At 39.8% G+C, this 21,718-nt stretch overlaps 2 protein-coding genes across 5 annotated transcripts in view; one reads left to right on the top strand and one right to left on the bottom strand.

The window, feature by feature from the left end:
• Positions 1-5,783, top strand: part of gpr161a (G protein-coupled receptor 161a) — a 43,162-nt gene extending 37,379 nt beyond the window's left edge. For all 3 annotated transcript variants that reach the window (XM_048602912.1, XM_020520358.2, XM_048602911.1), the window contains exon 6: positions 3,995-5,783. In XM_048602912.1, the coding sequence (XP_048458869.1) occupies positions 3,995-4,266 (272 nt within the window). In that variant the 3' untranslated portion in view covers positions 4,267-5,783. The remainder of the gene's footprint in view (positions 1-3,994) is intronic.
• Positions 5,784-9,049: 3,266 nt separating this feature from the next.
• Positions 9,050-21,718, bottom strand: part of LOC109920316 (DDB1- and CUL4-associated factor 6-like) — a 111,227-nt gene continuing 98,558 nt past the window's right edge. For both annotated transcript variants that reach the window (XR_007263192.1, XM_048602744.1), the window contains 3 exons: positions 16,075-16,163; positions 11,925-12,030; positions 9,050-9,517 (listed from right to left, as the gene is read on the bottom strand). Coding sequence is in view for 1 of the 2 variants with exons in the window: in XM_048602744.1 (XP_048458701.1) it covers positions 9,459-9,517; positions 11,925-12,030; positions 16,075-16,163 (254 nt within the window). In the remaining variant the exon portion in view is untranslated. The remainder of the gene's footprint in view (positions 9,518-11,924; positions 12,031-16,074; positions 16,164-21,718) is intronic.

The raw sequence follows: 21,718 nt of genomic DNA, 5'->3' as shown, positions 1-21,718 counted from the left end.
TTGGATAAGTGCCTAGCTAATACTGGAGAACAAGTCTTCTGTATAACTATGGGTGTGTTATCTGGGCCCATAGCCTTTTAAGTATCCAATGCCTTCACCTGTTTCTTGATAATGCATGGAGTGAATTAAATTGGCTGAAGATATGCATCTATGGTACCGGGAACTTCAGGAGGAGGCCGAGGTGGATCATCCACTCCTATATCTTAATGAAGATGGTTGTAACTATCGAACAGGATCTACAGGAACTTACCTTCAACCTTTGTCTCTGCTTCAGATGACTCCACAAACATTGCCCTGGATTCCGTGGACGAAAGGACTGGGACCTGCCTCGACTTCCCTGCAACTTCCACTTCCACTTCCACTCTGGATTCCGCGCACGTTCCAATCAATACATGGACTCCTATCTCAGGGTCACTCCTGGGTCCTACTGCCCACCTGCAGCTAGCTAGCACTCCTCTTCCCTCCACATCCGTGCACTGCCACAATACTCCCTGCCCTCCACCTCTCCTCCCTCCTCACCTCATCTCACCCACACCCCTCCCCCCCTCCAATCTTCCATCCCACTGCCCAGCCCACTACCCTCCCACTCTCCTTTCCCTCCCACAACCACTCACCCCGCCCCACCACACTGTGTCTAACCCTCGCCTATCATGTGCTATCGCCTTTCCCTCCACCCCGCCTTCAGCCTCTTCGAGACACCACCCCACCCCTTAACCTTGCTGCATATTCACAATGCCCCCAACCATGTACTCTGAGGCTGAACAGTCTGCCCTTAGTAAAGGGCTCATGTTTGTGCCCCCCTGCCCCCACCTCACTGGGTTCTGTGCCCGCCACGGCGTGGAACTCTTCTACCACCTCCCCCTGCCCCCATTCCTCCTCCTTCGATAAAACTCCCAAACGCCCTCTGGGGACCCCTTCTCCTGCCTCCAACCTTCCTCCTCCTCTTTGACACTCCCTACCAGCCTCTTAACCGCCCTGGACTGCTTCATCGCTAACTGCCAATGCACCATCGACCACCTCAATTTCTCCACCCTCTCCCCCTCCGAACGTGTAACACTGCACTCTCTCTGCCCCAATCCCTGTTTCACTATCAAACCCACTGACAAAGGAAGGATGGTGGTAGTCTGGAGGACGGACTTCTGTGTCGCAGAGGCCAAACGCCAACTCTCCAATACCACGTCCTACCTCCCCCCTTGACCACAACCCCACCGTGGTCCATCAAGCTACCGTCTTCTATGCTATCCGTGAACTCATCACTTTCAGTGACCTCCCCTCCACCGCCTCCAGCCTTACAGTCCACCAGTCCCACACTGCCTGGTTCTGCCTGCTCCCCAAGATCCACAAGCCCAACTACCCTGGCCGACCCATTGTCTCCGCATCCCCACTAAACCCATCTCTTTGTACCTTGACTCCATTCTTTCCCCCTTGGTCCAGGCACACTCCACCTCCATCCAGGACATCAACCAAGCCCTCCACCTCTTTGGAAACTTGCAGATCCCTGGCCTCAAGCACTTCACAGCTACTATGGACATGCAATCCCTGTACATGTCCATACCCACAAGAACGGCCTACAGACCCTCAGTTTTTTCCACAGACCTGTCCAGATCTTACTGCCCCCACCAATACTCTCTTCCAGCTCACCGAACTAGTCCTCACCCTGAAAACATTTCCTTCAATTCTTCCCACTTCCTCCAACTAACAGGAGCAAAAGACTCCACAAATAGCTCCATCCTAAATGTGGAGGTGCCGCTGTTGGACTGGGGTGGACAAGGTCAGAAATCACACAACACCAGGTTAGAGTCCAACAGGTTTATTTGAAAACACAAGCTTTTGGAGCCTCACTCCTCCTCCAGGTGTTAGTGAGAGAGGTAGTATCAGACACAGAATTTGTACGTAAAAGATCAAAGGGTCACACCACAGATGAGGATGTATTAAACAAACCTAAGATGCTGTTAAATCTTTAATCGGTTAGAAGGTTTTAACTGATTAATATGTATATGTAAATCCCAGAATTCCTTTCAAGTCATTGTCCTGAGAGAACTAAAGGTTTTATCAGTGTAAAGAAGAGGTTACATTTTAGGTCAGACAATACATGTTAGGTGTGTGGCCTTGTTGAGAATCTGTTTGTTTTGGTTTGGAGTCAGGCTGGTTTTATTTCTAAAGTAGGAATTTATAAAATGCCACATTGACTGACTCTCTATAAATTGTGTGCTTTTTAAACAAATTCTATTTGTCTGACCTAAAATGTCACCTCTTCTTTACACTGATAAAACCTTTTAGTTCTCTCAGGACAAATAACCTTGTTGGACTCTAACCTGGTGTTGTGTGATTTCTGACCTTGTCCAACCCAGTCCACCACCAGCACCTCCACATTTAGGATGGAGCTATTTGTGGAGTCTTTTGCTCCTGTTAGTTGTTTAATCATCCAGCACCATTCAGGGCTGCAGAATTCTGGTTGTAGGACCTCTCGGCTCTGTCTGTCAGATGTTGCCTCTACTGTTTGTCATGTGGGTAATCTGTATGTTGTATAGCTTCCAAAGATTGACATCTCATTTTTAGGTATACCGTCCTGCACTCTTAATAGAACCAGGTTTGATCCCTGACTTGATGGTATTGGTAGGATGCCAGATCATATCAGGTCAAGAGGTTACAGATTGTGGTTGAATACAGTTCTGCTGTAGGAGGTTCTTATGATGTAGTGGCCAGAGGCCCTACCACTGAACGAGGAGGCTTAGGTTTTAATGCTACTTGTTCCAGGGCTGTGCAGTATATCCCTGAATAGTTTGGTTAGAAAATATCTACAATTCTGCTGGTGCTGATGGCCACAGAAATTCAGTTTTGACTTGCTAGATTTTACCCAGGTAGAATTAATCTACATATTGGGCTATTGCTTGCAGATTAGCTATAACTTAGTGGGTACAATTCTATTTCCAAGTGGCAGATGTATTTCTCTGGCTTTTATGGCTCCTTAGCTAGCTGCTCACTTTATCACCAATAATCTGGCCAACTGCGAGCTTTCCTGCCTCAGGCAGGGTATTCGGAGATCTGGATGACCTCTCACAAGAAGCACAAAACTAGCATGCATGTCCAGGAGGACTTGGGAATATAAATGCCATATTCACCTTTATTACAAGGGTGTTGGAATTGAAGTGTAAGATGTTGTGAAGACCACATCTGGAGTAGTAAGTTTTTTGATCTCGTTACCTGAAGATAAATATATTTTCAATTGAAGTGGTGCAGAGAACGTTCACTGCATTGATTCCTCAGTTGCTAAGTGCATTCAAGAAAGTTTTGACACTAGGAACTATAAATTATGGGGTAAACCAGGTAAACTCGAGGTCAGAAATCATAATGAATAGCAGAGCAAGTTGAGGGGGCCATAGGGTCTACTTCTGCTTCTTAACCTTGAAAGGCAAAGAGAGGGTAACAGGAACTTACCAATGATGGCACAGTGCATAACACAATTTAGGACAGAATGTGCATTGGCACTCACTTAACTGAAGTATGGACACAGACACTGCCCTAACCATACAAATACATTTGATTCTATTTAAACTTCTTTGCCCGTGTCAATGGCACAGACATGCAGCAACTGCAGTACATAGGAAGGATGCGTTGCACACTTATTTTGAGCTATGTCTTCTATCAGCCACTTACAATACTTATAGAACAGTGTATATTGTGCCCCACACCCTTATACGATAACCTTTAATACCATTTGTTGAGATTTGTGTGTGGTTGTTAGAATTATGAAGACTGAAAAGTAATTTGTCACTTGCCACCGTTGAGATCCATGACTGTGCTGATAGTAGGCCCTATCATAAATGATTAAATTAACAGATTCAATTTTGACAACTGGGAAAACTTGATCAGTGTGGTTAGCCTGTTTGAACAGTATTGCAGCAAGAAATTTGACAGGCATTAAAAAAGGTAATGTTCAGCTTATATAGTAAAGGGGCAGAAATGCTTTTAATTCAATCTTATTCTTTTGCAGAGGAACCTGATCAGTCTTCAGTCCTGCAAATCAAAGCAGATGTTCATAAAACGCTGGATAATTTTGCTGCCAGTTTGGCCAAAGCTATTGAGACAGATGCCAAAATGAGCCTTTTTGGAGAGAGTAGTTTACCTGGAGATTTGTTTACTATTATTAAAACCAGGCCTGGAGGTACCAATAAAGGAAACAAAGTCTCTGCAGGTCAGAGATTGCGGCTGGAGAGTATTGATGAAGGAATTGTTCATGACGGTGCAGAGGAAGATAGTGCTTGAAAGGTTTGAAACAACCTTAAGCCTCAGCCAGCTAACATGGTGAAATAAATGTTAGTGGTTGTTACTATGCTTTCATTTATTTGTATTGTTATCTCAATATTCTTAAAAAAAAGATTGGAGAGGAACTTAAGTGGTAGAAAGATAAAATTTGACAGAAGCCAAAGAAATGAGTTTATAGATTTGACATCCATGTACATTCAAACATACCTACTTCTATAATTTGGTTTAACATACAGAATTAATTTCTTCAAAAGAGATTCTTAAAGAGGAAGAATGTTGGGATTTACTAATCCCAAAAAGCAGAAAACCACTAAAGATTTATTCCTTACTTCCAGCCATAGCTGCTGGTAACACCAGTGACAGTGGCAAGATTAAGGTTGAGTAAATGCAATAAAATGTCGGGCTGTAATGTTTTTAAAAAAAATGACAGTATCTGAACTTTCAGCTACACAATTGGCTATAAAGGGAAAGTTCTGATTCAGCAAACTTGTTGCTGTTTTGGGTTTCTAAATCCTCTATTCAAGCCTTGTTAGAAGTTCATTTCCCGTTGGTAATGTCTTGATTATTAGTCTTTTTTTAAAAAGAAAAGGTTTTGGATGCCCATGGAAAGGTTAGAACCAATAGGAATGGAGCAGAAGCCAAACCATGAAATAGCTGACTGTTAAGAGTTACACCATTCAAATTATAGTAAATGTGCCCTTGTACTTTTGCAGTTGCTCACAGGAGACTGTTTACTAGTTTCCAAGTTGTGATATTCAATTCTTTATGTCTTAGACAATTAAATGATATGGGTTATGTGCTTCAAACTAAAATATATTGAAAAATTTAATCAGTTAAAACGGTTGGCAGATGTTATTACCATTTTTGTATTAAAATAAACCTGAAAAGTTACATTAAAGTCTGACTTTTCATTTCCACACTGGTTTAAAATATTATACTTATTAATCATATGACAAGTAGCATGGGATACAGAGATAACAAGGTGTAGAGCTGGATGAACACAGCAGGCCAAGCAGCATCAGAGGAGCAGGAAGGCTGACGTTTTGGGCTTAGACCCTTCTTCAGAAATGGGATACAGTTGCCACCTGAAGATTCATTGCCTCCATGCGATCACAGTGCCGTAGGTATTTAGTGGTGTAAGGAGTTTTATTTGGCTGGAAGCAGGACTTTCATCCAGTGGTCCTACCTCCGAGTTGCCAGTTAATCTGATTGGCTGCATATTAGCGACTGAAAGAGGAATTACCAGGCCAGGCTTCCCTTTCTGTCCCCGCAAGTTGAGGGCCTTCAGTGGACCACTCCAACTGGAGTCCACCTACCCGGTATAAAATCATGGACAGCCATCCAAGGGAATTTTGTGCCCCATTTACAAACCTGCTTTACAAACATGCGACACTATTGAAGACTATTTTATGGGATATGGAGTTAGGAGGAGGATAGCAAAATTAATTTAAACAAGAATGATCCAAGGCTGCTGTTCAATGGATGGTAAATTCTAATTGTAAATCCACGTTCCACTTACCCCAACAACCTTTCATACTCTGTTCAACAAGAATCTATCCACCCATTCGGGAATATCTCTTCCACCACATTTTCAAGGGGAAAGTTCCAGGGATTCATGACCCTCAGGAAAAAAATGTCACTTGTTTTTAAATGGGCAGTTTCTTATTTTTATATGGTGACCCTACTTCTAGGTAAGAGGCAAAATACTCTCCATATCACCCTGGAAATCCTTTAAGATCTTGTATGTTTCAGTCAAATCACCTAATGTTTCTAAACTTCAATAGAAACTAGCCTGGCTTGTCCAACTTTACCGCAAAACAACCCATCCACCATTCCAGGTATTTGTTCTTGACGCAGTGTACCAGACATTTTCCGCCTTTCTTAAATAAGGTGAACAATGCTGTACGCTGATCTCCAGGTGTGGTCTGAACAGTGACCTATGTAGCTGAAACATATGTATGCAACTCCCTTGACAAGAAGTAACATTAGCAGCTTACCTAATTATTCACTGTACCTGTGTACTAGGACACCCAGATCCCACTGCAGTCTCACCATTTAGATAATATGCATTTTTTAAATTCTTCCTGCCAAAATGGACAATTTCACATTTTCAAACATTATTCTCCACACTGCTCCAACCTGTCTACATCCCTTTGCGGTCACCATGTTTCCTCTTCGCAACTTACTTTTCTACCTATCTTTGTGTCATCAGAAAATCTGGTAACCATGCCTTCCATCCCTTCATTCAAGTTGTTTATAAACAGTTGAGCTCCCAGCACTCATCCCAGTGGCCAACCACTGGTTACATTTTTTCCAAATTGGAAACAAAGCATTTACACCGTCTGCCTGCTTCTAATTAACTAGCAATCTTCTGTCCATGCCAGTATGTTACCCTGTACATCAAGATTTTACTTCCAGCTGTCACCTTTGATGTAACACTTTATCAAATACATTCTGGACATCTAAGTAGTTCTTCTTCATCCACAGTACATGTTACTTCCACACAGAACTTCAATAGACTATTTAAACACTATTTCCCCTTGACAAAAATACAGAGTCAGCCTGATTACCTTGAACTTATCCAAATGCACTATCAACTTTTAATTGCAGCTTTAATAATGCACCGTATGACATTTAAGCTAACTGGCCCGTAGTTTCTTGGTTTCTTGAATATGGGATGCATTTGCTAGCCTACAATCTAAATGAGACTTCTCCCAAAATTTTGGAATCTTTGAGAAATTAAAACTGTCACTCACTTTAAGACCCTAAAGATGAAGTCCATCAGGACCCAGTGCTTGTTGGCTCATGACTATCAATTTACTCAGTATCTCCTCTCTAGTGATAGGGATTTTCTGCAGTTCTTCCCCTTCTCCCATTTCCTGATTTGTCGCTGGTTCTGAGATGTTACTTATATCCTCTACAGAGAGGACTAATGCAAAATAATTGTTCAATTCACCTGTCATATCTATTTTCAATGATCAGTTCTCCAGACTCATTTTGTATTGGAGCAATGCTCACTTCAACTTTTTAAAAATATGTATATATATTGAAGCTCTATCCATGTTTGTTTCTATATTGCTAAATAGCTTTCTTGCATACTCTAATTTTGCTTTCCTTTTAATTATTTCTTTTTATTCTGTCCAATCTTCTGATGTGCCACCTGTCTCTGCAAAATTGTGTTTTTCTCAATTAATTTATTAATGGGAACAACATTATCGCTGGCTAGGCTAGGATTTATTGTTCATCCCGCAGGGTACTTAAGAGTTGACCACACTGCTGTGGGTGATACTATCTTTAACCTTTCTAGTTAACCACAGATATGGGACAATCCTTTGGAATTTTTCTTACTAGTTGGAACACATATTCAGAAATATTCCTTGTCAGCCACTTCTTCTCTATTGACCTATTCTTTAAGCTGATTTCTTAATTCACTTCAACCAGTTTTGCTTTCATGCTGTCAAAACTGCTCTTTCTTAAAATTTAAAAAAAATGTCTCAAATCCACTCCTCCTAAAAGTGACTGTAAAATTCCAATATAGAATTCTAACTCAATGCTCAATATTAGTTCTACTATAATTTGCTTGGTGGTGGGTTCTGGGACATGCTGTACTAAGAAATTTAAACTTGAACTCACCTAAGCTTCCTTTGTCTATCTGACTTTTCCAGTCTGTATGCAAATTAAAACTCCCATGATTATTGCTGTGCCTTTCTGACAAGCTCTCATTATTTATTCATTTACACACTACCTTATTGTGTAGTTACTATTAAGGAGTTTGTGTACCACTCCCACAAGTGACTTTTTACTTTATCATTTTCATCACTACCAAAACTGTTCCCACATCCTAGTTCCCTGAACTTGTCTCCCTGTTGAGACATCATGAACTAACACTATCACCCCTCCAATTCCTATCCTCCCTAAATCTCTTCCACTCTTCAAGATTTGGGTCTCTATCCATGTTAATCTGCACCCATGTTAAATAATGATTACCAGATTGTGCAAATGGGAAATAAGTACACAGTTCATTCTATTTGTTTTTGACTGCTTTGTACAAATCAGATATAGATGATTAGTGTTATTTTGTTTTCCACATCTAGTCTTATCTGTTGACTTGGCTTTTTGCTCTGTATCTCTTCCTATCACAGTCTGTTTATCATTTTTCTCATTAATACCTTTTTTTTTGCCTTTGTTCTACACTTTGATTTACTACATCTTATCAAATTTGATACAAATGAAAACAATTTGCTGGAGAAACTCAGCAGGTCTGCAGCATCTGTAGAGAAAGAGAAACAGAGTTAATGTTTCAAGTACTCTGATCTTTCTTCAGAACTGATAGGAGCTGGGAAAAGGTGGTATTTATGCTGATGAAGGGTGCAGTGAGGGGCGGGCTGAGTGAAAAGTGGAGACAGAACTAAGTGAGAGAAATTATGTAGGCAGACAAACGGATTGTTGATAGTAAGCCAGGGAAGAGAAGCTAGATAGGCGATAATGGGGGCTAGGAGTATGTGAAAGTGGATTGGCCATGCTGAAAGCAACCCATGTCGTGACAAGTCCTGGGATGTAGGGTTGAGGGGTGATTGTCACAGAAGGAGGTGTTCATGCTCTAAAATGATTGAACTCGGTCAATAATTAGCAGTGTTTGTGCAATAATGAACTTTTGAGATGTAGTTTAAAACTTCTAGCCCATTTCTGGAAGTTCAACATATGAAAGTTTTCATGATCCAGCAAAAGTAACTAAGCTTTGAAGGCTATGGTTTTATGAATCTGAACTTAATAATAAAACGGATTTATTTTCAAACAACCAAAAGTTTTAATGAATTTTTCCCCTCAGTGTACATGCATAACAGCAGATTTTAGAAAGGTTTCATCTTGACCCTCCTTTTCTAGTGTTTGGTAAATCTCTATGCTCATAACACTGATCCAAGCACATATGTTTGCACACTAGAGAATATATTGCACTTGAAACCTCCAAGCATCTCATCCATAAAACATAATAATTAAAAGCAACTTGCTTATTCTTTCCCACCTTCCTCATCCTAATTCATGCACACATTTTGCACCAAGAAATTTTCATATTAAAGTATTTTTCCAGAAAAAAGAACTAAAATAACACTAAGGCTTTGTAGGGAAAATATACTGGATTTTTTTGTTATACAAATTTCTTGATGCTTTTTGTTCTTGAAGCAGACAAATAATTATTCATCATCTTCATTCTCTTGACCAGAGCCTTCGGACCGGTCACCTTCCAATCGATCTGTGCAACAGATGGTATAACAGATTAACAATATAATGTTTAAACTCCACCAGAATTGAAGATTCATGTATGCGTATACTCATTTGATATACTTCAAAAGGCAATGTTTACAGAAATAGCAGCTATCTATTTAATTTCAAAAAATGCTGTGTAAGAGGGCTTCCATTTAATCATTTTATTGCTTGCGGAACCACCATCTTGGACTGAATATTTGAAGCTACTTCAATAACGTAGCTCTGCTGCAAATTGCCAAAAATGAAACACAAGAAAGTAAAGATTTTAATTTTGGGCACCTCTAATTGAAAGGGAGGCCAGGTTAAAACAAACTTGAGTAAATTAATGGAGCTACTTTAGAACATGCTTTCAGCACACCAGAACGTGGCTTCTGGTAAAAGGAAATGTCAGTTTAGCACATAGGAACATTGGAAGTTTCTGAGTGGTGTACTGGGTTGAAAATGCCCATAAGACCCCCTTTTCCTCGGATCAAAAGAAAAGGCCCCCCAAGTCTATGTACCGTTCACTGACTACAAGGACAAGCGATATATCAATTACATTTTTAACTGTTAGCTAATGTACCAGAACAGCTTTATTCCCCTCATAGTACTACCAAAATATTCAGAGCCCCAGATAGTTCGGTTTCAAGATAATATAGCTCTGTTCTAGGACCCTGAAGATGTGAATTCTAATGAAGAAAGTGAAAAATAGGTGAACGATGTGAGCAAATTTGCTGATCTCCCCAAAGACTGCTTCGAGGCCCCATTTTCCACTTACTGTAATGTGACTTTATCTGCACAATTACATAGGACATACAGCATAGAAACAGTCCATGCAGCCCAACCGGTCCACAGCGGCATTTATGCTCCACTCGACGGAAAATATTATGAAGCCTTTTATGCTGTCTAAATTTTCAGATACTGAAAGAAAATATATCAAACCATGCAACTTAGGCACTTCAAACTACAAACTTGAATTTTTTGGATGAAAACATTTAGTGGAAAAGTCAATATAGTACTTTTTTGTTATAATAGAACACCTACTTCACAACGCCCTCAGATACAAAACCAAAAGATAAGACACTTCACTAACTCATCATCAAACTTGTACCAGTATCGATAGCAAACCTCTGTACTCTGACCACTGAGTGGTACAATGACACAGGCAGATAGGAAGAGCTGGCAGGAAACTGCTTTTTGTTTCAGTAAAGGAGCTGTTAATCAAATTTTATTGGTAGAGGAATCATGTCCAAAGCAGCAGATTAATGTAGAGGCAGTCCCTGAAAAATAACAATCCGTTGACGAATGTAATGACCTGGCTGTTTCTGGCCATTAAGGATGGTGAATACAACTGATTAATTAACCTATGCAACATCCTGTCATAAGCCTGGAGTCAATGAATGACTGATCAGAACATCGACTATAACAGATGATAACCTGACCCTTACGTAACATACAACTAGCCTAAATCAGATAAAATTTTAAACATTAAATGGTAAGTGGCTAGCAAAGTGCAGGCAGATAGATATCGAGAATCTGGAGTGTAGCTCCTCTGAAAATTAACAGGTTCAGATGTAGTAATGCAACATGTGTGACCAATACATGTGCTAATGAAAAATAAAGAAAATTCAAATCATGTTCCCAGGCTTAATTAACTCCATGTATTTAAGTACTAATTAAGGAAGCCTAATAGAGAAAGATATTTATAGCACTATTTCATTTCCCTCAAAGAATGTTGTGACTTAATCTCTCAACTTCCATCTTTAATAACATTCAATAATTTCCTTTAACCATGACTTTTAAATTTTCTCTTCTTCAAAAACTTCAAACATTTTTGTATCCTTAGATGCTAAGGCAAGACACATGAGCTCAGCAATTACTCTAAAGCATCAATAGTGGTTTTTGGTTACCTAGCAGGAGAGATATTTAAGCATTAGGGTAAAGGCACGCTGACCTTTCCAGATAGAACCAGTCAAATCAGTTCAACCCACCATTTAATGAATAATCATGCACAAAGATTAACTGTGCCTAGAATCCAGATTTGGGTCCCCAGCTAAAATCTATTTTTAAAAAAATGCAATTCATGGAACATCTAAAACATTATGGCTTCACTTAAGGCATAATTCATGTCAAGGATTCCATTAGAGTGGTGTTATGAGTTACAAGGCACATGATGGATGACCTGAGACAACATTACTATTGTAGTATGCAACTGTATAATGCCATCTAAGACACTGAATCCAGATAATGTTTGCAGAGGCTGTTGATACCAAAATCAACTTACTATTAAGTTGGTTCAATTTATATATGTGCCAGTTTTGAGGCTAAGGATGCATTTTTGAACTAAGTTTTGGAGAAAAACTTATTTCAAAAGTACACTATAACAGGCTGTGAAATATAGAACTCTGTCCTACCTGTTCTAATGTGATTGAGTGAAGCCAGCATTCTTAACATGAATGATGCTGGAACTGTGATGGTGTTCCTAGTCTCCTCCAACATCAATTCATTGCGACTTATCACCTGATACACAAAGGAAAAGTCAACGTTATTGCCATTTTGTCGTGCAATCCTCGAAACATTGGCAAGGACATTTTGTACAAACTAGTGCACAACAAACTCCCGTCAATACAAAACAGCTTGCAACCACAAATTCTCTCACACCACAAGTGGAGATTTTCCTTTCATGTTTATGATTTTAAACATTACAGCTTCGTTCAAATTAAATGTCAAAACTATATGTGAAGATTGTGGCAACGCTAGTAAAACAATAAAGACAGCCCATTTTTCTTCTTAAAGTAAATCTGCAGAGATTTGCGAAACTTGCTGGAATCATAGCAAGTCTTGTTGATATCAAAGTTCAAGGGCAAGAAAACCCTTGCTGGAGTGAGATTTTGGGAAATTTATCGATTCATCGATCTTGACATGGCAACTTGTGGCAGTAATGGCTAATTTAAACACCATACTTTGAAACAGAAGGGAATGCAATGTAATTTTATGGATTGACAACATCAAGCAATTTTTCGATTAAAAAAAAAAGGTCAAATGTTACACATCAGCCCACAACAGAACAGAATGACATCAACTCAATTAGATCTGCATGGAGCTGCAGTGTTCTTAATGAAGGGGAAACAGGTGAATGTATGCTTTTTATATAAAGCCTCTATCACACAAATGGCTTAGAATTTGGAACACACAGCACCCATTTCTCTTAAAGGAAGTTTTACTCAGACTAACAAGGCTCCAAACGATGAGTAGGAAGTACGCCCATATTTCTAGCTGGAAGTGAACAGCTTTGGTTGAGAATCAACATGAAAAGTTCTCTTCCTATGTCTAAAGCACGCATTAGGTCCCCTACCTGCACATGCAAGAAGTCTAACTCTGTCAAAGGGTGAGATACCCTGAAGCAACCAGCAATTGTACATTCGGGAAAAACCTTCTTAATGATTGCATGCATTAAAGAAAGTACCTTAGTTGAATTGACCTCTTGCTGACCTTGCATTTAAAACTCTACTTGATCGCCAGCACTCCTAAATTTGCATTCCAGAGTCCCAGGCTTCTACGCATATGACTTAATCCTATTCCCAAACTTTTGAATTTGATGCTGGCAATAGTAGCTTGACATTATCCAACTCTTCAACATTAGGCTTTCATGTCACATTGGCTCCATTATAATGAGGACCAAGAGCTAACTTCAATCTTCCTCATTCTGCTGCAGGGATTGTACCCTTCCCCCCAGATCACTAGGCCATCAGAAGACAGGAGTGAGATACAGCAAATTATAACAATTTCTCTTCTGCTATGCTGTATTCTTATGCAACAATCCATCTCATTGCTTTTTGAAGAATCATTGAAATGCACAACATTTTAACCCTTTAGTTAACAGGAATTCTATGATATTTCCTTGAACTGTTAGGCTGTTTCAAAGCTTTAATATGCTAAATTTGGGGAGGACATGCCTTTTTTTTAATCCCCTTAGCCCTGATCTGTTCTTCAGCAGCTCTGTGCCCCACCTCCCATTCTGAAGTAAAGTGCTGGGTTCCATTTAGTGGCCAAAGCTGGTCAGCGCAGATCATCTTGGCCAGCATATACCTGTGCTGACCAATATCAGCCATTAGATGTGATGTGGAGGTGCCAGTGTCGGACTGGGGCGGACAACGTCAGAAATCACACGACACCAGATTATAGTCCAACAGGTTTATTTGAAACTCATTTTGTTTGTTTACTTGTTTGTTTGTTAACTAATTTATTAACTAACTTATTTGTTAATTAACACCTGAAGAAGGACTGAGGCTCCAAAAGCTTGAGTTTTCAAATAAACCTGTTGGATTATAACCTGGTGTCATGTGATTTCTGACCTTGCCATTAGATGGAGTCTGGTCAATCTGAAAGTACAGCACTGTAGGTGAGTTCTTCTTAAGCACTCTAATTGTATTGCATTGAATGTGTTATTTAATTTATAATTTAGTGATTTAATTTATTTTGAATGTTATTTCAGGTAGAAATAACAGTTCTGCAACTGGTACAATACTTCAACTTGTACCGATTCTTTTCTGGGCAGGAAATACTGGTCTTAACATGGGTGCCCATAGAAATCAATGATTAATTTGAAGTCAGTTCACTTAAAGATGTGATTTACAGCAACACAATTTTATCTGAATACTCCTTGCATACAATGGCTTTGCCACTTCTAGTGAGTCTAACCTATTGGTGCAACAGAACATATGCACTAATAGTGATAGCGGTGCCTGGGACATTGTTTAGCAGACACATTTCTGAGAGTATGTTCCTGACACTTGACTAGTCTGTGACAGCTCACTTAATTTTAGCAGTGGCCATGAGATATTAAAGGGGATGACTTTGTAGGGCTGACAGAGCTGGGTTTGTCGTTGCTATTTTTTATTATTCATTCATGGGGGGAGGGTATCGATGGCTAGGCCAGCATTTATTCCTCAACCCTAATTGCCCAGAGGGCAGTAAAGAGTCAACCACATTGCTATGCGTCTGGAGTCACATGAAGGCCAGGCCAGATAAGGAGTGCAAGTTTCCTACCCTGAAGGAATAATAGTGATCCAGATAGGTTTTTGTGACAACAAACTGTGATTTCACGGTCATAATTAGATTAGCTTTTAATTCCAAATTTCTTAACTCAATGTAAATTCAACCAGATGCTTTGGTGGAATTTGAACCCATTACTCCACAGCAATAGTTGTGTCATATTGGTCTAGTGACATTACACTACGCCACTACACCAGTCCCTCACGTGAACATTAGTTCTATCCCACAAATATCCATACAGCTGAAATCCCTATGACTATTGTTTTCTTATATTTCTCAGAGATTTATCTACATATTTGTTCTTCTATTGCCCTCTGGCTGTTTTGGGATGTATAGTCCACTCCCAGCGGTGGGAGTGCCCCTTTTATTTCTTCAGTTCAACCCACATATTCTTATTTGATGATCCTTCCATCAGATTCTCTCTCCTCATTGCTATTCGAACATGGGGGTGGTATGGTGGCTCAGTGGTTAGCACTGCAGCCTCACAGCGCCAGGGACCCGGGTTCGATTCCAGCCTTGGGTGTCTGTCTGTGCAGAGTTTGCACATTCTCCCTGTGTCTGTGTGGGTTTCCTCCGGGTGCTCCTGTTTCCTCCTGCAGTCCAAAGATGTGCAGGCTAGGTTGATTGGCCATGCTAAATTGCCCGTAGTGTTCAGGGGAGTGTGGGTTATAGGGGGATGGGTCTGGGTGGGATGCTTCAAGGGTCGGTGTGGACTTGTTGGGCCGAAGGGCCTGTTTCCACACTGTAGGGACTCTGACTATAACTGTCTTTAACAATACTGCAACATCCCTCATCCTCTCTCACCCCTCTTTGATATGAACTTCAAGTCGTATTAGGAGTGATGAATTGCATTTCTTCCTTCTTTCAGCTATGTCTCAATAATACCTATAAAATTATACTCCCATGCGTCAAAAGTGTCCTGAACTCATCCGAAAAACGTGCAAGAGAGTGTTAGATAAACATACATGGAGGACTGTAGATAGCTAATCTACTAGAAAATATTTTACAGAAAAGAAAATCTGTACTAAATACATGACCTTTTAGTTTGAGCTTTGTGGGGGATTCCACAGAGTTAACACGAAAGCACAATTCTTGTAGTCCCCTGAATGACAATGACAGCAACTAGGTTCAAAGTATCATCATGGATAGGCAGTTTGGTAATTATACAAGTCATTTCACCAATCTAATTTTCTAAAAGCAGCTTAGTTTTAAGGATAAAACAGCTAAAATGTCACCATAGTCACACAGGGCTGCTCTCTCGAGAGAAATGGACTGGTGAGGGTCACCATGCTTCAGGCGAAGGGAGAGATTGAGAAGGAGAGTCCTTCATGGTAATCTCAGCTGGTGCTGTAAGTACATCTTTAAATTATACAAAAGGAATGTTTCATGGCCATGAACCGGTGATAATGGTCTAATTTACACAATAGCTTGTTCTTAGAAACAGATACACCTCATTTTAAAAATCTTACACTTTTATGTGATCAAACCTTACTAAAACTGATTGCATACCTCTTCTGCAAGTTTTCTGTCAAAAGTTGGTATTCCTTCTAATGGTGTCCAGATCTTGACATCATAATCAATACCAGAAGATGCCAAAACTATGAAAACAGAAGCAATAATTATATACCTGTGCAAATTCAGGCCATTAACAAAATTATGAGAATGAGTTATGAAGTGGAGTTTCTTCAATCAGCTATCTATTTTATACATAACGCTGCAGAAACATTATATAGATCAGTGCAGATTTTTGTTACTGCTTTGTATTGAGTTTATTTTATTATAGCATTATTAGAACTTAGTTATCATATCTTTAGGTATATGTTGAAATTTATATCGTGCACACATCATTGCTGCAACACATGATGGATAAATTCATTTGATGTTAGCTAAAGTTCTATGCAAGTAATGATGTGTTGAGAAATGATGGAAAAAGCTCAGGCCATGAATATACCTGGTTTTAAAAATCATTAGACAGTGGATAACCTTAGGTAGGCTGTTAGCCTTTTAACCAGTACAAACTATACCTTTTTATTGATTTGATTTATTATTGTCACATGTACTGAGATACAGTGAAAAGTATTGTTTTGTGCGCTAAACCAGGCAAATCAAACTTTACATAAGTACATCAGGGTAATCCAACAGAATGCAGAATATAGTGTTACAGCTACAGAGAGTGTGCAGGAAAAGATCAACACTCATATGAGATGTCTGTTCATAAGTCTGATAACAGTGGGGAAGAAGCTGTTCTTAAATCTGTTGTTATGTTTTCAAACCTTTGTATCTTTTGTCCCTTCTGGAAGAGGGTGGAAGAGAGTGTAACCAGGGTGGGAGGGTTATTTGATTATGCTGGCTGCTTTCCTCAAGAAGTGGGAAGTGTAGACAGAGTCAATGGAAGGAAGGCTTTTTTTCATAATAGACTGGGCTGCATTCACAACTCTCTAATTTCTTGTGGTCTTGGGCAGAGCAGTTGCCATATCAAGCTGTGATGCATCTGGTTAGAATGTTTTCTACAGGGCATCTATAAAAATTGGTAACAGTCAAGCGAAAAACCTAATCAACCTGTTCAGATGTGTTAATGACACACTTCTGGAGCAGGTGGGATTTGAACACAGCCCTTCTAAATCAGAGGTACAGACTCAGCTGCCAGAGCCACACAAACTTGCTCTGCCTTATCTAGTAGCTTTGAAATGCATACAAGAGCATATTAACAACAGTAACTGGTTACTGTTGATAAATAAACTGTGGGGCAGTACCGGATCAACGTATAACCATTTCTTTTGAGCTTTGTGAAGGATTCCACAAAGTTAACAACGAAGCATGAATATGGTAGTCCTTTGAATGACAATGACATAAACCAGGTTTAAAGTGTCACTGTGGACGGGCAGTTTGGTATTTACTGATCGATCAGATAATCAGAGAGGGGGTTTTACCAAATCTGACACAGTACTAATCTGGGAACAATGTTTATAAAAGGACTTGTAAAACACTTAACAAATCATCAAGACAACAGTAGAGAGTCTTCACTCATAGACTGAAGGTTAAGGCCAATGTTTCAAAATGAATAACTGCTGACCAAATTATCATGTTCTGTGCTTATTGTGGAAAATTGAATAAATTTTGTGAAACTTGTGAAAATGCCTTTGCACCTGTGCAGCTTTGTAGTTAGGGAGAGTTAAATGAGCTCTCCCAACTTAATCAGCAATTGTGCCATGTTTTACAAGTAAATCAGAGCAAACCCCAGTTTTATGCAAAGAATTCTCTAATACTGAAAAAGTTCAGGGCATTTAAGGGAAGGAGGTGCTTGTAAAAATGTAACACAATATCAGTTCAACAAACCAATGACAGGTAAAATAGCCCTTATTAAAAACATTTTACTGCTTTTTGAAGATTTTTTTTAAAAAACTACTCAGATGTGGGCATCACTGGCCAGCTAGCATATATTGCCCATTCCCGGTTGCCCTTGAGAAGGTGGTGATGTGTTATCTTCTCGAATTGCTGCAGTCTATGTGCTGTAGGTAGGGAATTGCTATTAGGGAGGGAATTCCAGAATTTTGAAGGATGACAGTGAAGGAAGAGCGATATACTTCCAAGTCAGGCTATTGAGTGGCTTGGAGGGGAACTTATAGGTGATGTTTGTAGTATTTGCTGCCCTAGTTCTTCAAGATGGAAGTGGGTTTGGAAGGTGCTGACTAAAGATCTTTGGTGAATTTCTGCAGTGCATCTTGCAGATAGTACACACTGCTGCTACTGACTGTTGGTGGTGGAGGGAATGGATGCTTGTGGATGTGGTGCCAATCAAGGAGACTGCTTTGTCCTGGATGGTGTTTAGCTTCTTAAATCTTATTGGAGCTGCACTCGGCCAGGCAAGTGGTATAGATCACACTTCTGACTTGTGCCTGTAGATGGTGGACAGGCTTTGGGAAGTCAACAGGTGAGTTACTCACTGCAGTATTCCGAGCCTCTGACCTGCACTTATAGCCATTGTATTTATATGCAAATCCAGTTCAGTTTCTGGTTAATGGTAACCCCTAGGATGTTTCAGTTATGGTAATGCTATTGAATGTCTAGGGGTGGTGATTAAATTATCTCTTATTGGAGATGGTCGTTGCCCAGCATTTGTGTGGGGCGAATGTCACTTGCCACTTTTCAGCCCAAGCCTGAATGTTGACGAGGTCTTGTTGTACTTGAACATGGACTGCTTCAGTACCTGAGGAGTCACAAATAGTGATTCTGACCAACTATGTGAATTCCACAGTCAATGTTCATAAACAAGTGTACAGGTCTTCAAATGATTAGAACAACCAACTTACTCATATCAAGACGAGTCCATGATCAGATACTTCAGCTCAAAAACAAGAGTTTCCTAAGTGGTTAATGAAATGCAAAACTCTCTAGTGAACTATCCCTTCTTTACTGAAATTAAATGTTACTTGTCTATAACAGCTCCTTTCATTTATATAATGCCTTTAAGACAGAAAACGTCCAAAAAAGTACTTAGTAAGAGATCTAGTCATCCATTGGAACGAATGAAATTCTACAGTACTTAAAATATTTGCAAAAATAGCAAATATCACGCAAACTCAAGGAAGGATCCCAAGGCCAACACTTTTGACCCTGAAGTGTGTCCAGCCTATTTCAGATTACCCTGGAAGGAGAAGGTGTCTCAAAAATGTAAGCAATTGAAAAAAACATGCTGTCTTATGCTGCCACTTTGTAGTAAACACGAGTGGTATTCTCCACTAACAGGTTGCTGTCATGAAGCCAAAAAGTTACTTTGTTACCACACAACACGCATGAGTTTTGGTGGATGGTTAAATAACATATCCCTTTTAATGAGTACAACAGGCAGCATGCTGACCGATCGTGCCTCATTTTAGCAATATTAATGTCAGCACTGCCAAGAAATTACTTAAATTTTGTTGATCAGTGCATTAAGTATAGGAGTTGGGAAGTCATGTTGCAGCTGTACAGGACATTGGTTCGGCCACTATTGGAATACCGCATGCAATTCTGGTTTCCCTCCTATAGGGAGGATGTTGTGAAACTTGAAAGGGTTCAAAAAAGTTCTACGAGGATGTTGCCGAGATAAGAGGCTTTGCACTATAGGGAGAGGCTGAATAGCCTGGGGCTATTTTCCCTGCAGCGTCAGAGGCTGAGGGGTGACCTTATAGAGGTTTATAAAATCATGAGGGGTATTGATAGGGTAAATAGGCAAGGTCTTTAGCCCAGGGTGGGGGAGTCCAAATCTAGAGGGCATAGGTTTAAGGTGAGAGGGGAAAGATATAAAAGGGACCTATCGGGCAACTTCTTCGTACAGAGGGTGGTGCCTGTATGGAGTGAGCTGTCAGAAGAAGTGGAGGAGGCTGGTCCAATTACAACATTTAAAAAGGCATCTGGATAGGTATATGAATAGGAAGGATTTAGAGGCATACAGTTTAAATGCTAGCATTTAGATTTATATCGGATATTTGGTTGGCATGGATGAGTTGGACCGAAGGGTCTGTTTCCATGCTGTATATCCCTACGACTCTGTCTCCAAATGCCAAACTAGAAAACTATCAAACGCTCAACTGTTTAAGGGTAGCCAACCCTCATGTAGCCAGGCTTATAATGTGCAAAGGAAAGCTTGGTTGCAAATTATCAGAAGATAACACATATCAGACTATGAATATTTCAGAGACAAATGTTCACAATAAATTAATATTGGTCAGTAAATAACACTAAATTAATTCCAATGGCCTATTTTGTATGGAAAACAATTAGCCAGTAAATGATGACAAACTTGATAGTTAGTCCAGCTTTAATATCAGAATAGATTACCTCTATAATTAATCTATACAAGCTGTACTTCTTACTCCATAATTGCTTTTCAGAAACATAATGATATAGCAAACAGAAGAACAATTACATCTCCAGTCTCTCTCACTCTCCAAATCAAGTCCCCTTTTGTCCAAAACCTTTATTACTGTTCAGATTTTCCTCCCTTTCCTCATTAGTTCCAGACAAATTTCCCATGACTTGAGGCCATAGAAATTTTTGACAGTTTATTAGCCATAAATTTCTGTTGCTCAAAACAACCCTGCCTCATTACTGTCTACTGTACTAACAATAACATCACCTGTATTTATATTGCAACTTTTAATGAAATAACTATGAAAAGAATTGCTACTTAGCCACAAAAGAAGATACTAGGATAGATGACTAAAAACTTGGTCAAAGAAGTACATTTTAAGGAGTGCTTTAAGGCAGGAAGGATAACCTTCAAAATAAAGTTTAACTGAAAAAATAATGCTTTTTTTTCAAATATTTTTAAGAACGCTTTGCAGATATTCAGAAAATGAAGGAAAACATTGTATCAACTGAGCGGGATGAAACATCAATTCATTATGGGTCAGACAAGTCAAAAGGTCTTTTTCATTGTGCACAAAATATGACACTGAACCACATAGGGAGATAATAGGGCCAAGACTAAATGCTTGGTAAAAGAGTTATGTTTAAGGCATGTCTTCAAGGATGAAAGTGAGATAGAGGGGTGGAGTGGTGCAGGGAGGGAATTCCAGAGCTTAATGGCAACTGAAGGTATGGTCAGTAATGATTGAGCAATTATAGTCAGGAATGCATGAGGCTGGAACAGGTTATAGAGATAGAGAGGAGAAAGGCCATGGTGGGATTAGAAAACACGGGTAATAATTTGAAAATCATTAGGTTGCTTGACCAGAAGACGGTATACATCAGCAAGCACAAGAATGACAGAGAAATGGGTCTTCTTGTCAGTTAAGACATGAGTAGCAGAGTTTTGATCTCCTCAGGTTTAGGGTGGGTAGAATGTGGGAGGTCAGAAAGGGTGGAATGGAATGGTCAAATCAAGAGATGAAAGAAAGTTTCAGCAACAAACGAACTGAATCAGGGCAAAGTTGTGTGATATTAGAGAGGTGAAAATGAGGCAGTTTTAGTAATGATGCAAATACGTAGAGAGAAACTTGCTGTCAAATATGGCAGCAAGGCTGAAACAGATTGACTTAAGCCCAGAGATAACAAGGTGTAGGGCTGGATGAACACAGCAGGCCAAGCAGCATCAGAGGAGCAGGAAGGCTGACGTTTTGGGCCTGGACCCTTCTTCGTTTTCTGAAGAAGGGTCTAGGCCCGAAACGTC

This window comes from Rhincodon typus, chromosome 11, assembly GCF_021869965.1.
Source record: "Rhincodon typus isolate 14 chromosome 11, sRhiTyp1.1, whole genome shotgun sequence".
In the NCBI taxonomy this organism is placed as follows: domain Eukaryota; kingdom Metazoa; phylum Chordata; class Chondrichthyes; order Orectolobiformes; family Rhincodontidae; genus Rhincodon; species Rhincodon typus.
This window is presented reverse-complemented; position numbering and strand designations above follow the sequence as displayed.